Raw genomic sequence first — 17,976 nt, forward strand, 5'->3', positions numbered from 1 at the left:
ATTAAGATAAATATAATTTGGCTTTACAGTCACTAACCCTGTGTTTTCTCACAGTTGTCATACACATGTCTGATGTCCCTGTGTCTGCTAGCATTTGACAGACAGTAGCAGACAGATGTTAACTGTTGTAATTACCATGTGTGATGTCTCTGTGCCTTTTGTTCCCATTTGGTAGACAGCAATGTGTATTAACTGATCCTCCCCATGAAACTCTACTGTATAAATGACTTTTCTGTCCTTTCAGCTGAAAACGATTGATTCTGTTGAACACTTTTGACTCTTCATTAAATAACACCAAAGCTATAACTTCTAAATTTGTTCATTTCTTACCGGAAGGTGATTCATTTTTTAATTAATACCACACTGTACTGTGATGTTTATTGTACTACCATGACCATGACTTTATAATCAGCTTTTAATTCAGAAAATGCAACAATCAAATAAACAAATAAAACACTATTTAAAAAAAGTAACTGCTATTATATTGTATTGTCAGGTGTAGTAGAGGCTAGAGCCTAACATGAGATACTTTAGGGTTAAAGTTCTTAATGGCCCATCTATTTTAAAAGGATAACATTCTCAGAATACTATCTAATCTAATCTAATCTAATGCTGTATCAGCAAACAGCATCATCTTTTGGTCAACAATCACTACAGTGCTTGACGTATTTGTTTAATACACACACACAACAGAATCATGAGAGCAGATGCCTGGGCTGATGGGGGTAATTGGTATGGAGGACATAGCAGTAGCAAGGTACCCATGAACACAAAGACTCCATCCTCTTCCTCTCATACACACTGAAGCAGCAATAGCAGCAGTTGAGGTAGCTGTATTATCAGTGATATTTATTTGCTACTATCAAATTTCATGGCTAACATGACCCCAAATATCAACTGAACTGTTGTATTGCAAATCAGGGCCTGACTATAAGAGTACGTCCACAGGAAGTTGGATACATTTGAAAACACGTTTTTGTCTCTCCATTTTGGACTGCTATCACCCAAAAATAAATATTGAGGTGGATAAATTTGAAAATGTTGGCATTCACATTGTGTTTAGTGTGGACAGCAAAAATACAGAGTGATGACAGCAATGACAGACTGACATTTTCCTACTGTTCCATACAATTTTGAAAATCCACAGACAAAGTGCTGAGAGTTGAACACAGACTTTTAAAAACGGCTTTCTCTCTGGTCTCCTGCACAGACACATGTTGAGTCTTGCAAAACACGCTTGTTTGAGGGGGAGATAAAATATTTTGTTTCTTTCTTTTGACGGGGGGCAATGGTAGGAGAAACACTGTATGTAATAAAGGTGTATGAATTCCATATGGCCCATGAAATAAGGAATAGTAATCCCACATTTTTCATTATACATCATCAACAATAATTATTTATTTTCAGGGGAATAGCGCTGTTTGTTGTGTCTAGAGGTGCATGTGTCTACAGTAGGTGTGGCGTGATTCATATTCATATGATTGTTTGCACTTTTTGTAAGTCGCTTCAGACTGAACTGTAATGTAATTCAAACAGGGTGAAAAATGCATTTGTTGAGTACTTTTTTTCGGCGGCAGATTTGGTGCTCTACTCAGTATTTCGGGCAGCAAGTTGGTGTATGTGTGATTAATAAAATAAACTACAGTGCAGTGTGGCTCATTGATGTGTTTTTAATAGTTTTTGGACAACAGTAAAGCAAGCTCTATGGCAAAGAAGAATAAGATAGATCAGGCTTTGGATACAAACGGGGCTATCACAGTTTGTATACACTCCATCACCTATTCTCACTGGTGGGCCACAGAGCGTCATCTTGTGTGCCACAGAGTACTGCTCAATGGTTAGATTAAATCAAATTAAAATAATTTTGGTAAAATGTAAAGCTAGTCATTTTTATAAATTAAAGATTTGAAAGAAATCAAATTAAAATGGCTGCTATAATGCATAACTTCAAGTTATGTTTGAATATCACCATGGCAATCACGACACATCATCAGGTCGAGACAAACGTGTTTGCCAGCTAACATTCCCTCGGATGCAGTGACACAAAATTAATCGTTTTTTGAAACAAAACGCTCCAAAGTGTATGGTGAGGAAATATAACCCTAAATACAAGGAATCAGGTTTCTCTCTTGTCCACTTGTACTCACAATATGAACAGCCGTAAAGCTCCAGGCGTACTCCGATGCGTCCCTCTCTGTTCCAGTCCACTGGGATGAAGCGGATGTAGCGAGCCAGGATGGTGTGCTGCAGCTCATGGCGAGCAACACCCTCACTGTTCACGTTCCCCTCAAATGTCTGAAACACACAGACACAAACATGCTGCAGAATTCTGGCAAGAAGGTCTCCACAGTACTTATAACCATAATCAATTCTAAACACACGATTCAACTTGCGTCCAAATTGGCCGGCTGGTCCAAATTGATCCCAACTAGGTGGTGACACTCACTGATTCTGTCTTTTCCCAGATCTGAAACCCAGTTGGAGGAATGAATCTCTGCTTTTCTGACTGATATCTCTGAGTGGATGTCCTCACACCACTTGAAACTCAACCTCGACACGACCAAACACACTGCTTTTTTTTCCCTTGGATGGGAGAGCCCTTCACGGCACTGGTTTAGCGGTTCAGGAAACTCACAGACCAATTGCATGCGAGTTAAGACATGTCACGTGATGCTACTCAGCCAATCAAATCTTGTGCATTCGAACCGGCAAACATTGCGACTCTGAATACAGACAGATGAGAGGCGAGAGGCGATTAGCGATTAGACAAGTTAGCAGGGAGAGAAGACAGAGAGATGAGCCCGGACAGGGAAAGAAGTAACGACGAAAAGACGAGTCAGCGGCAGACAGAGACAGAAATACAGACGAAAAAACGAGTCAGCGGCAGACAGAGACAGAAATACAGACGAAAAGACAAGTGAGTGGCAGACAAGGAGAGACAAATAACCACACATGGCGCTCTCTAAGAAGAGAAAAGTGGACAGCGATAACAGAGTTTTCAACCCAGAATGGACAGACTCATTTATGTTTATCCTTCCAACTGGGAGCACAAAACCAGTGTGTCTCATATGTTCAGAGACTGTGGTGCTCATTAAAAGTGGCAATGTGAAACACCACTATGAGGCAAAACAAAAAGTTTTTGACCAAACACACCCAGGTCACATAACATAAGCAGTCTCAGAACCCAATATTATCAATCCACCAGGATCCAGACCCATTCATTCACTGCCCAACAACTTGCTCACGAATGTTCCCTCAGAGTTGGTTGGATTTTGGGTCAACACAAAAAAACATTTACTGATGGAGGGGTTGTCAAGGAGTGCATGACTGCAGTAGCTGAAACTTTGCTTGAGGGAAAACAAAAAGAGCTTTGTGACAAAATAAAGCAAATACCTATGTCAGCATCATCAGCCACAAAGAAATGTGAAATATTAACCCAGGATGTGCTAGCCCAGCTGGATGAAGCCCTTCATAAGGCACCGTGTGTAGGCTTAGCTGTAGATGAGTCCACTGATGTTTCTGACAATGCTCAGCTGTTAGTTTATGTACGGTTCTTCAACAAAGACAACAAAGTGTTCTGTGAAGACCTGTTAGGTGTTACTCCCCTTCAGACCAGTACAAGAGGAAAGGACATCTACCTGGCCATTAAGGAGATGTTGACAAAGCGAGGAATAGAGCCAAAACAAGTGGTTTCAATAACCACAGATGGAGCCCCTGCCATGATAGGGAGAGAGAAAGGAGAAGTGGCAGGAATTAAAGAGGACAATCCTGAGCTCATCTGTGACCATTGCATAATTCATCAATCTGTCCTGTGCGCCAACCTGTCAGATGAGCATGCTGATGTGATGAACACAATGATGAAAATGATCAATTTTCTCAGGGCATCCTCTTCCTATCAGCATCGCATGCTCAAGGAATTCCTCAGAGAAGTTGATGCAAATGCTGATGATCTTTTGCTGCACAACAATGTGAGATGGCTCAGCAAAGGCAGGGTGTTGGAGCGCTTTTGGTCCATCAGAAGGGAAGTAGCGGCGTTCTTGGCAGAGCTGAAAAGTCAGAAGGCAACACCGTTTTGTCTCTTTTTAAAAGATGAGAAAAAGATGGATAATGTGGCCTTTTTGGTTGATATCACTTCACATCTGAAATAATTGAATTTGAAGCTACAGGGGAAGGACAATTCTATTTGTGAACTGATGACAGCTGTCCGCTCCTTTCAGAGGAAACTTGAGGTGTTCAAGGAAGATCGGCAGGGAGACTATGAACACTTCCCAGAAGTGAGGGAACAGGTTCAGGGACAGAGAGATGCCTCTTCTTTTGTTGACTTTGTTGATAAGCTGATTGTAAACTTCAGCAAACATTTTGACAGCTTCAGTTTTGGATGGCAGCTCACCATGTTCATTCAGAACCCATTTCTCATCATAGATGTCAGGGAGTTCTCAAAGGAAGTCACACAGCACTTCAAGTGGGAAAATGCTGGGCCTCTCAAGATGCAACTGGTTGATCTCCAAGCAGATGTGACCCTGAAATAGCAATTTGGAAGAACTGAATATAATTAAAACTAAATATCGTTCCAGGCTAACCAATGAGCACCTGCACATGTGTATGAGAATGGCCCTGACACCATTCCAGCACAGATTTAAAATCCTGGCAGGACAAGCTAGAGCTCAATTCTCTCACTGAACAAAATAAAGTGGGGGAGTGGGATATAAGAGGGAAAGAAAGAGAAACTGTAAAACTGTTCAATTGTTAAATTAGTTGAGACTGTTAAGTCAAGATGTGAAATAGTTAACAAAGAAAAAGGTAAACTCAAACTGCTGCTACACTTTATTCAATTTTTCTAATTTCAATTAAAAAATTAAGCACTTTATTTTAAGATGTACAATTTTTCAAAAACAAAATTTTTATTATTTATTTTCACAATTTTATTTTCAAATGCAGCCCGAGAAGATCATTATACAGATCTACAGTATTATAAATATCTGTATAGTTCAATGTTAAGTGACAATAAATATTGTCTAAATGTTTTTGAATTGTACTTTCTTCATTCTTCAATGTTTTTTAAATGTATACTCTGCTTCATAATTTTTACTCTGTAGCACTTTGAGTTTTGTTTACTCAAATGAAAAGTGCGCCTATAAATACAATTTATTATTATTTGATTTGACAGTCAGTTATGCAGACATTTATACAGCTACTAGGCTACTTCAATATATATCACACCAATTCATAACGCAAGTTAGACATTATGATGCTCCGGACCTTTGCTTGAGGAAATTTTCTCTAACTGGACCTCTTAGCATTTTAGTTGAATACCCCTGGTCTAGTGGTTTGGTTTCCAAATGGAACACTAGAAGGTTGTGAGTTCAATACCAGGGCTGCCACTAGTACCCTGAGCAAGGTACTTAACCCCGAGTTGCTCCAGGGAGACTGTCCCTGTAGTTAGTTCACTGTAAATTGCTCTGGATAAGAGTGTCTGATAAACATACCTGTCAACCCTCCCGTTTTTCCCAGGATTATCCCGTATTTTTACTTCCTTCCCGTTTTTCTCCCGTTTAAATATTTTCCCGTAATTATCCCGTATTTTAAACCTTTCAAAAAAAAAAAATAGACCTAATTAAAAAAAAGTGTAAAGTGGCCTCCAGTAGAGCAGATGGCAGTATTATGTTTAACTTTAGCTGAAAAACGTTATCCGCCAGTAAACACACAGAAGAAGAAAACAGGAACAATAACACAGAAGGTGAAGACGAAAACATATGTGACAGTGAACGGGAGATAGATGGAGACGCAGTTGTACCTGCCAAACAAGTTAAAACTTTATAAGTACCAAATGGGAGGAGACCTTCCCTTATTTATTAAAAGCAGAGTCGGGCAAACTCGTGCTTTTTGTAAAGTGTGCCATTCAGATGTTAGCATTGCACACGGCAGAATAAGCGATGTTCGCCAGCATGAAAAATCGTCCAAGCACAAGCACGTCCAAGAGGCACAAACACATACAAAATAATGTAGCCTTCAGCTTCTGCTGACATGTTTCCCGACTCTGACATCGCAAGGAAGTCCTCGTCGAGGGAAACAAAAGCCTCATCAATCAATCATCAATCATCAAATAAATTGATGATAATAACTCATCAAATAAAATACATAAATCTTATAAATATGACTGTACAAGTAATACATACTTTAAATAAACATGTATATACCCATCCCTTATGTGTTTACGTTTACATTGGTGGCTGAGAGCTGTTAAAATATAGGCGGAGTCCGGCAAAAAATTCCCATATTTTGAAATTCCAATGTTGACAGGTATGCTGATAAATGACCTGTAATTTATTAATAATAATAATAATAATAATAATAATAATAATAATAATAATAATAATAATAATAATAATAATAATAATAAATTGTATTTATAAAGCGCCTTTCAAAGCTAAAAGCAATCTCAAGGCGCTAAAATGCAGGACAACAACAACAACAACAGACATAAGATTTTACGGAAAGGCTTTAGTGAAAAGGATTTTTGGGCTCTTCTTGAAGGAGTCGGTGGGGAGCAGCTGAGCAGAAGGCCCGATCGCCCATGGTGCGGAGCTTGGTCCAGGGGGGTGGAGCAAAGTTTTTTTAGAGAAGCGGAGGTTGCGTGTGGAGGTTTGTTGGGGGAGGAGTTCCTATGTAATGTAATGACGATCAAGGTGGATCTCATGCCATCATTTTTATATTTCTAAATAATACCTAAAATTAATCCGATGACTAACTAAGACTAACTTTAAAGAGTTTGATTATTGATTTTTATATGAAAAAATGTACTGATAAGCTAGATAAACAGATAAATAATAAATAATTTGCTAGTATACACATATCATTTTGGAATAGATTACATTGCATAAATATATAGATTATAGATAGAAACCCAGCCAGATATTATTTCGGGATTGCACTCCCTTTATTTACAGGATAGTTAAATGTCTGAGCTCAGCATGCCATATATTGTTATTTAGTTTAGGCTACTCAGAAATACAATCATTTAGTATTTTATGAAAATCGATTTTCTTGTATGATATCTGGCAACCAGTCTTAGCTCAACTACTGAGACAAAATGTAGATTTAATACAAAGAGAGAGACAAAACATCCAGTGGGATTCCACCTAACATAACTAATACATATAATATACTGTTATTGATTAATGCTGTACCACTGTCCTTTTATAATCATTACTTTCTAAATACACATATCATGTCAAAGAATGGCAACTTTGCTGTGCAGGAAGTGAGTTGTCTGTAGCTACTGCATAGTTTGTTTACATTTTTTTTTTTTTAATCTGCATCATTTGTGCAGTTCCTGTTTGCATTGTAACCATTATTGCAGGCAAGATCTGAATTTATATTTGAAGTATTTCAAAGTTATTTATGGACATCTGAGAAACCATCACAGTCACTGGAAAGACCAAGCTGCAATCAAATGGTTACAAGGAAAGTTTAGATGAAAGTCAGCAACGAAGAAGGAGGTATGGTAACTCTGGAGCTACACCATATCCACAGTGGAAAATAAATACCCCCAAGAAGAAAAATAACTAGCTGTGTTGGCCAGATACTGGAGTGGAATGATGGACCTCGCACAAGGTCAGAAAATCAAAGTCATCACCCAGAGCCAAGTAAACAAGTTTCTAAGGAAAGGAACAATTGAAAGCACGAAAGCTACGAACACAAGATGGGGAAGGTGCGAAGACATCCTATAGACTCCGACCTAGAGATTGGACCAGCCAGGAAGGCTAATGGCAACAGCATTGTTAGCATGTTGGACCAAGTTTGCAGCGTTCTCGGAGTACGAACAAGCGTGACTGGTAATAGCCGCTGAATTCACAATGCTATTCAGTTTAGCGGGATTATTGGTGCAAGTGGGATAGACGTTTGTATACAGGCAGTAGACACTCCGCTAAATCTCATGGCCACCAACTTAAATAGTCAGCTAGACTCCTGTTTGAAAGGACTAGGACCCGTTAGTTGGAGAGTAGGTCGAGACTTGAGCCTGGGCTATCGGGGGGCGATATACACGGATCTAGCAGACATGAGATTTTTTACTTACCCAGATGTTTCCATCCTGTAGATAAGGCCTCCAGTTCCTCTGTATGTCACTGTAGAGCAGCCGATATTTGCTGGTCCAATCAGAGCTACTGTAGCGACCCTGTGTCACTATGTCTACCACCTGCTTCCTAGAACCCAGGTCCACCTGTAACCACTGGTAACGGTCTGTATCCAAGGGTGACCAGCCTCCAGCACCTAGTTTTATGGGTTGTGTAGGGTTGACAGGGTGAAAGATTAGAGGAAAGGAAAAGGAAGAAGAGCAAGAATATGGATCTGAACATTTGGAACAAAATGATCATAAGTGTCCTGTCATCAGTTGAACAGTTGAGTATATACTATTTTGTTATGATTAACAATGTCATTGCAAGGAGTTAAGTGAGTAGTGTAACTGCAGTGTAACCGCATGGTTAGCAAGCTTTGTTTTTCTCATCTGTATTGCAGGACAATTGCAAGTGAATATGCTGGTGTTGTAGCTGGTCATGCAGAGAGTCACGTCAGCTAAATGCTACTTAATGTTAATGTTCTAATAGGTTTGCAACTTCTTGTTTTTCCGTTCCACTTTAAACCGCAGCGGTGTCCGGAAAAAAACTTACTCTGTCCGCACCTGCCATCGGCTCAGTCAAGGTCACGTTGCACACTAGGTTGGCAGGCCACAGAGAAAGTCGCTCCCTTACTTTAGCTCGGCAAGCTAACAACACGCTTGAAGATGTCTCTCTCCAAGCCAAAGAAACCTCAAGTTGATTCTGAAAATCTCCAATTCCAGAGCGAATAGACTGATAAATATTAATTTACTTTGCCAGCGGCAACAAGTAATAAATGGGTGTGTTTGTGTCAACAATTGTATTTCCGTGATGAAAGAATACAATGTGAAGAGGCACTACAAGTCAAATCATGGCTTGTTTACTGCCAGTTTTCTCGTGGAGTCAGAGGAATGGAGAAGGAAAGTACAGGGACGGCTAGCATCATTTGAATGGAGTCAAATGGCTTTTGGCCGCTTTTGCACAGAACAAGAGAGAGCCACAATAGCATCCCCGCTATTTTTTAGTTCTCTCATCTCCTTTCCTCTGCTCTGTGTCTGACTGACTGTAGTTGTGTGTGTGTGTGTGGGAGTGTGTGTGTGCGTGCGTGCGTGAGTGCGTACGTGTGTGTTGAGGGTGGAGCCCCGCCCTTCGTGAAACAGAGCAGAGGAGAGAATGTGAATGCGCAAAGCAACGCAGTAAACACTAAAACGTGCACATAAACTAGATCAATATCATTTAATAAAAGAGCACCTGTTCAATGTGAAAAGTGAGTTGTGAATATAAAAAATTAGCGCAGCAGGAGTGTCTCAGGATTACCCTTACCACTTATGAGCCAGCCAAACTATGCTAATCAAGGCAGTGTAATTTATCTCACTGACTCAAACAGACTCAGAATGACAGAAGTCTGATATGTATGGTAGTTCTACAGTAGTACATCACCTGACTTAGGCATGTAACTCATTCTTAGTGTAAATGCAAAGACAGATCTGCTTTATGATGATTCAAACAAGCCTACTTACTGTTAAATTGTAAATATTTATCCAAGATATGCATGTTATTGTGAGTCTGATGGCTACTGTCTTACTATGTTCTATTTGCATTTAGTATTTCATTTTATGGATATGGACTTGTTTTCAAAGCACCTTATGTATACTTGGAAGTGTTGAGGATATTATAAATAGGGCTACTTACTGGAAATGTGATTTCATTATATTCATCTTTTTTCTACATTAGTGGACATGGACCTGTTGGGGGAAAAAACTCATGTCTTCTTGGTTTTAAAGATGTAACATTTTGCACTTTCGTGTCAAGCCTTGTAACCATAACTTTCCTACTTTTTTGCATGAACTGGTTGCTTTCTGCAATGAATTATGATGATACAATTAAAGGGAAAAAAAGGGATGCACTGGACTAGTTCATTTCATGTATTAGTAACTATTAACACTACTGTATTAAGAGTTATTTGTTGTGATTCATTGACAAAAGTATTGTGTGGCCCACAAACCCCCAGTGATTTTCCAATTTGGCCCAATTGCTAATGAAGTTGAATAGCCCCTGCTGTAGAGTCTGGAGACAAATGTCTCATTTGTGATATTGGGCTCTATAAATAAATTTGATTTGATTTGTTTACTAATGGTAATTTTAAATATTTAAAGATGTATTAGTATTCATTGTATTGGATTCGTTGTAGTTTTACCCTACCTACTACCAAACTCATCCTTGAACTAAGTTAAGGCCCTGTCAGACAGTTCTGTTTGGAAGAAATGTATGCTGGTGCATATGAAAATACGGAATATCGGCAATACGCTGGTGTACGTTGTTGAACACTGAGGCCGTGAAAGGTTTTTGAACATGCTCAAAAAATGTTCACAGCCTCAGCGTTCAACAACGTACACCATATTGCCGATATTCCGTATACGCTGGCATACGTTTCCGCCATACGGCGAAGGAATACGCTAGGAACGCGTGATGCATCTGTTGGGCATTCGTCGAATACGTTGGCCATTTGCTCTGATACGTTTTGTATAAGTACGTGACACACTATCAATAGGCTCTGAATACGTTCATACATGTTGTATATGCTAATTTTCATATGTGCCAACATACGTTTCTGCCATACGGAACTGTGACAGGGCCTTTAAATGAGTAACTACTTCAGCGTGGTAACATATTAATGAAAAGAACAATTCCATCTGATCACATCTGATAGAGCTGACCACTGAACCCCATGACTGGAAAAGGTCCAAACAACCTCCCATTGCAAAGGCATACCTTGTTTCCGATTGAGTTTGGCGTAACCAGCTCCATATCCTCGGGCATACACTGATGAGCTGGTAAAGGAGCTGTAGGGGAGAGGAGTGGCCAAGGTGTCCCCACATTTTCCTGAATCAGAGAGACAAAAAGAACAGACACAGAATTCAACTCATCATTACCAATAATGTCAGTCTGCAGAAGCCAACTGACTAGCTGATTATCAAATGTTAGCATGCTAACTCACTAATCTAAGATATCCGTCTTCAAAAGCAATCCTGGGTTCCGAACATAAACATCCTAAATGCGTCTCAGTTTATTTCCTGTTGCTGTGTATGTGGATGACATCATCTGACAGGAAGTAGAAATGGAGCCAAGCTGTTGCCTCACAAGGCAGTTCCGTTGAACCAGTCTATAACTGGTTTGGACATCCTTTCTATTGTAGCATCCATAAAACGTCATACATACAGTACACCTTGTATTATTAGATCTAACTTAATCATGTATTTTCCTTATTGCCTACCTATATTCTAAGTTGGTTCAATCATTCTCTTGCTCTCCCACCTTTTATTATTAATAATCAGTTTTAGAGTGTCTTGACTAATCTAGCCAACATATAATGATAACTAATATAGTATTTTGTCAGTATCCCATTCTCGACCCAACACGTATAGTATACAGCAGGCCTATTCAATTAGCGGCCCGCGGGCCCGATACGGCCCTTCTGAACTTTTTTCTGGCCCGCAAGAGGTCGCCTGCAAATCGGGCTGGCATATATAGCATAAATAAAATTAAAGCCTGATTCACACCAAATGCGGCGAAAATGCAGGTGTTTCCATTCCACTCCGAGCTGCAGCGGCGTCCGGGAAAAAACTCACTTTGTCCGCACCTGCCATCAGCTCAGTCAAGCTCACACTGGGTTGGCGGACCACAGAGAAAGTCACTCCCTTGCTTTAGCTCAGCACGCTAACAACACGCTTAAATATGTCTCTCTCCAAGCCAAAGAAACCTAGAGTTGATTCTGAAAATCGTCACTTCCAGAGCGAATGGACTGACACGTATTGATTTACTTTGCCAGCCACAACAAGTAAAAAACTGGTGTGTTTATCGTGCAACGAATGTATTTCCGTGATGAAAGAATACACCGGGAAGCGACACTACAAGTCAAGTCACGGCTCGTTTTCTGCCAGATTTCCCGTGGGCTCAGAGGAACGGAGAAGGAAAGTACAGGGACCGTTAGCATCATTTAATGGAGTCAAGTAGCTTTTGGTCGCATTTGCACGGAACAAGAGAGCCACGATAGCAGCCCTGCTTTGTTTTAGTTCTCTCCTCTCCTGTGTCTGACTGAGCTCCGCGAAGCAGAAGAGAGAATGTGAACGTGCAAAGTAACGCAGTAAACACGGAAACGTGCACATAAACAAGACACATATTATTTAATAAGCACCTGTTCAATGTGAAAACTGAGTTCTGAATATAAAAAAAAAAACCAAAAGTTTAATTTCGCTCACTGACTGAAACAGGCTCAAAATTACAGAAGTCTGATATGTTTGTAGTTCTGTAGGAGTACATCACCTGACTTAATGTAATGCATTCTTAGTGTAAATAAGACACATCTGTTTTATGATTCAAACAAGCCTACTTACTGTTAAATTGTAAATATTTATCCAAGATATGTGTGTTATTGTGAGTCTGATGCTACTGTTTTACTATGTTCTATTTGCATTTAGTATTTCATTTTATGGATATGGACTCAAAGCACCTTATGTATGCTTGGAAGTGTTGAGGATATTATAAACAGGGCTACTTACTGGTATTATATTCATCTTTTTTTCTACATTAGTGGACATGGACCTGTTGGGAAACAAACTCTTGTCTCCTTGGTTTTAAAGATGCAACATTTTGCACTTTTGTGTGAAGCCTTGTAACCGCAGCTTTCCTACTGTTTTGAATGGACTGGTTGCTTTCTGTAATGAATTAAGGTGATATAAATAAAGTGAAAAAAGGTATGCACCTGACTAGTTCATTTCATATATTAGTAACTATTAACACTACTGTAAGTAAGAGTTATTTGTAGTGATTCATTGACAAAGTATTGTGTGGCCCACAAACCCCCAGTGATTTTCCTATTTGGCCCACTTGCTAATGAATGACTGGAGCTGCTGCCCCCTGCTGCCCCCGCGACCCGATCCCGGATAAGCGGTAGACGATGGATGGATGGATAATGAAGTTGAATAGCCCTGGTATACAGCATACGGTCAAGCCAGCCAAGTGTACACAATATTATCAATTCTCTGACACATTTTTGAAAATAAGAAGGTACCACATGTCAGCTACGCTCAACATCAGTGTCTAATCCTTTTACAAAGGCCTAAATAGCCATAAAGGTTATTCTTACACTTTTGAACTTCTGTTGGTGTCTATTATCATGCCACTGTTACTGACACAAAATGTAATTACTTTGATTTGGTTTTGAACAAGTACCTTGTAAAAAAGCATAAGGCTGTGTGTGTCTTTGTTCTCGACTTGTTCATCACACTTGATATGAGATGGAGTTTTGGGCGGGGGAGGAGTCACAGCTCAGTGTGTGTGTGTGGGTGACAGGTGCGGGGTATGGTAATGAGTTTCCTCATATGCATTACAAAACAACAAGCCAAGCACATCTCAAGCAGTTTAAAGGAAGAAGGAAGAGATAATCTGCTCAACAGAGAACATGGAAAATAACCTCTCCCCTCCACTGACATCTCATCTTTCTGAGGAAAATACTTGTTCCTATTTGGTCATTAATTAACAATTTTGTCCCTCTTGTGCCTCCTGCTGTTAGTATTGGATAATTTTGCAGAACCCAAGATTACATTTAATGATAATGTTTTAGTAATTTATTCCTAATATATACAAATTGTCGGGTAGACACGGTAGTTTTTAGTTGTTTGAAATAATATGAATGTTATGATACTTGCAAGTATGGTCTTTTTTGGTATGTTACTCCTTGTGTATGTTACTCCTTTGGTATGCTACTCTTCATTAAATTCATAATTAAGAACAATCTGATGCAGGAGTTTAAAGGTTTACGTGTCTTTATGTCTAACTGGCAACAAAGCAATCTGTAGTCCATTTCTTTCACGGCAAAGCCTCTGGTGGAAAAGTTTTTAAATAATAGTGTTTAAGTTTTATTTTTGTTAGCTGACACTATAGACAGACTTTACTGTGTTTCCCATTGTAATGGTTGTTCAGCACCTAAAGGACTGACTTATCTGTCTGTGAAGAGGCTCAATGAGAGCTGCATAGTGAAGAGTTTCTTAAAACAAAAGCCATCTGTTAAATTAGGCTGTACGCAAAGAAAATTTATGTGAGGATTCTTTCCAAAAACATACACCTAATCACATTCTACGGTGCTAAACTCTATCATAACCAGTCATTTTATAGATAATTTGGCATTGCATAGAGATCATTTTACTATTCTGCTCTCAGTCCACAACAGTGTAATGGGTTTAAGAGGCAGCATCATGTTGAAAGCTGTGTTGAGGAGGAGAAGTGAAGAGAAAAGAGGGAAGTTGGGTTCTAAGTTGTGCGTTTCTGTAAATATGCCCTTTGACCTCTGGGAGGGAGGGCAGTGTAGCAAGATAGGCACCTTGATAAGCAGTAAACACTGCTCAAACACCTAAACAAAACCTTAAACAAATATTTCTTCAGATATCAACAGGTCACAAACTTTAATAAAGAAAGATGAGTACACACAAAATGAAAGAGAATCTCTCAATGTTAAGTATCTAAACAAGGAAGACTGGAATCGTATATGGCTAAATCAACAATTCAAGGTCCTAGTGAACCTTCTGTTGGAAGAGCATTATCTAAAATTTGTGAATCTTACATTGAAATACAGCAAGGCTCACAGAGACGAGGCTACAGCTAGGACAATTGGGATAAATAAAGTATTTATCTATCTATTGTTTATTTTTTATTAAGCAGGTCATTTTGTTACCTTTTGAGTTTGTCCTTTAAATATGTCATATCGACAAGAGATCTACAGAGATCATTAACATTTTGGAATAGACATTGACTTGGCAAAATCCAGATAAACTGATGGCACAGGAGGAAACTCTTTTACGTTTAAGCCATCACACAAAAGTGGCTGCAGGCAAACCCTCCAACTGGGAAAAAACTAAAAAAACTCCAACAAGGTAAGAATATTTAAAATGCTGAAATGTGCCTGTAAGGTGCAAACTTTTATATATCTAAAGATCTTTTTCCTCTACAATCATTGTGTAGACCATGTTAACACTCTCACTTTGCTTAAAATATTAGTATGAATTGCACATAAAACAGGTGGATAGAAACACCTACCACTGGGTTTTGTTCAGACTGGTAATTTAAAATATAGCTCCTAACTACAGCTATATAGTAGAGTTTATTGCCGGACCTGCAAGCCACCTTCACCGAGCCGAACTAGAGCTGGTCACGGCGCACCGCCATGGAGGGAATGTGAATATATATGTATATACATATATTTTACTTTTTTACAGTAGCAGTATGTATACAAATAACAAACAGTTCATAACACACTAGGATAGTTGTATGTTAGGTGTTTATTAATGTATGTATCAACAACTATACTCTCTCATGAAGCATCCATAACTGGTTTATAAACAGCGAATGAATGCATGATATTGATAACAAAGCATAAAATATTCTTTATCATATGTCCTTAGTTGTTTTTAACACATGCCCCTCATTCGGTTTTAAAGTGTCTGAGAATGATTTGCACATGTACATTAATAATTAATAAATTATTCATTACATACTGTAGGATTTATTACCATAGAAACATCAGTATATACTATTTTAATTATGTTAATTATGTTATACTGCTGAGAGAACATTATCCCCTTCAGGTCCATTTAGTAGTTGTTCTGGAACTGTGGATACAATTGTATGATCTGAGGTATATTGTGTTATTATCTTTTACAGACCAACAGTAGAACGCTTAAACACACGGCGGCCACATCGGTACACATTTGTATGTTTTAAATAATTAGTGTATGCTATACACCGATTAGAACTGCTGTAGGTGGATAAAACAGTGTCACCCAAGAAGGTAAGGGTAAAAGACTCTTTCTATGTTTGGTTGATTAGTGGAGCTCCTATGAATTGTTCTGATTTCTTGTTTTTTATTCTGTAACAATTGATATTGATATTGTATTGATACAGCCTACTTGCTGCACAAATTTGAACTCTGAATTGTTGTGAGTTCTAGTTCAGCGTTTGCTAGACTCATCCATATACTTTGTGTATTTATGAATTCAGTGTAAACATAGTGCACAGACTCCATTCCTGCTTCAAAAAACATATAGATATATAAGGGTCATGTTTTCGTCTTCAGTAACACAGAATTTGTGATGATGAATTTATTTTAAACAATTAAATAACGTTACTATGTGTTTATGTTTATATGTTTATAATCATTACAATTGTGTATGGTCCCCAGCCCGGCTGTTATTATGTCGGTGGTTTGGCCTCATGCTGAGTCCTGGATGTAGTCCATATCCCTGACTGCACAGAGAGCTGCACTGGCCCCAGCAAGAGCAGGCTTACCAAATTAGCCACGGTTGCTAGTGAGAGTCTGTGTATGTGTGTGCATTAGCCTACTTACGGGATACGGAGGATGCAGCAGTTGAGGTGATGATGATGATGATACACAAGACTGGAAGCAACAACGTCACGGTCAGATAAGACATCTTCACAGAAAATCCACACAGCTAAAGGGACAATACAGCGGGTCCAGACAGGTCTTAGTGTGGCAATCCCTTCGCTGAGCTGTCTGTTGTTCCGGTGATACACCGCCGAGACGCTGCTTTCTTTAGTAGCAGCGAAGGCAAAAAGCAATGGCTGTCCGCCCGTTGCGCCTTGTGCTTTTTGAATTCTCTCTCCTTTCTTATCAACTTGCCCAGCGGAGCGGGGTTTGATCAACAACCTCCAGAACTAGCCTGTGAACAGAACGCGGTTGTGCTGCGGGCCGGGCTTCGCGCTCCAGGTGCATGGTCAGGCAGACATTAGACAGGATCTGTCCAACCGCTGAGCTGCCGTACCAATCAATACACCCCCACTCTCTGCCACACTTGGTACGATCCAATACGCACAACAATACCGGGCTGAAGAGGGGACAGAAGGGGACGGTATGGTCCGCGCGAGCTCCCAGGAGGGAACGCAGGAGAAAAGCTTAGTGTTTGTGATATTAGTGATTAAATCAAATTTATTTATATAGCCCAATATCACAAATTACACATTTGTCTCAGTGTGCTTTACAGACTGTACAGGATACGACACCCTCTGTCCTTAGACCCTCGCACAAGGAAAAACTTCCTAAAAGAAACCCCATAATTAAAGGAGGAAAAATGGAAGAAACCTCAGGGAGAGCAACTGAGGGATCCCTCTCCCAGGACGGACAGACGTGCAATAGATGTCGTGTGTACAGGATAAACAACATATAACATAAGATTACGGAGCCGGCACTGGTGAAAGTTACCAATGACCTTCTAATGGCATCAGACAAAGGACTTGTCTCTGTTCTTGTCTTGTTAGACCTCAGTGCTGCTTTCGACACTGTTGATCATGACATTCTACTACAGAGAGTGGAACATTGTGTTGCATAAAAGGAACCGCATTAAGCTGGTTCAAGTCCTATTTATCTGAGCGATCTCAATTTGTATGTGTTAAAGATAAATCCTCCATGACAGCCAAAGTCAGTCTTGGAGTTCCGCAGGGTTCTGTACTTGGACCGATTCTATTCACCTTATATATGCTTCCTTTGGGCAATATTATAAGGAACCACTCTATAAACTTTCATTGCTATGCGGATGATACCCAATTATATCTATCAATTAAACCAGATGAAACCAATCAATTGGCTAAACTTCAAGCATGCCTTAAGGACATAAAAACTTGGATGTCTAGCAACTTTTTGATGTTAAACACAGACCCTAAACGCCTCCGAAACGCATTTTCTAATGACATAGAAGCTCTGGATGGCATTAATTTGGCCTCTAGCACCACTGTAAGGACTCTTGGCATCATCTTTGATCAAGATCTGTCGTTTAACTCCCACATAAAACAAATCTGAAGGACTGCCTTCTTT

At 39.5% G+C, this 17,976-nt stretch overlaps 1 protein-coding gene across 1 annotated transcript; it reads right to left on the reverse strand.

Moving 5' to 3' along the window:
• Positions 1-492: 492 nt before the first annotated feature.
• Positions 493-16,948, reverse strand: LOC115022452 (contactin-associated protein-like 2). The gene is made up of 5 exons (XM_029453428.1): positions 16,495-16,948; positions 10,869-10,979; positions 8,078-8,271; positions 2,148-2,295; positions 493-515 (listed from the first exon to the last, which is right to left on the reverse strand). The coding sequence occupies exons 1-5, from the start codon at positions 16,577-16,579 to the stop codon at positions 493-495; spliced, it is 561 nt and encodes a 186-aa protein (XP_029309288.1). The 5' UTR covers positions 16,580-16,948.
• Positions 16,949-17,976: the final 1,028 nt, after the last annotated feature.

Source organism: Cottoperca gobio, chromosome 17 (assembly GCF_900634415.1).
Source record: "Cottoperca gobio chromosome 17, fCotGob3.1, whole genome shotgun sequence".
NCBI classification, from domain to species: domain Eukaryota; kingdom Metazoa; phylum Chordata; class Actinopteri; order Perciformes; family Bovichtidae; genus Cottoperca; species Cottoperca gobio.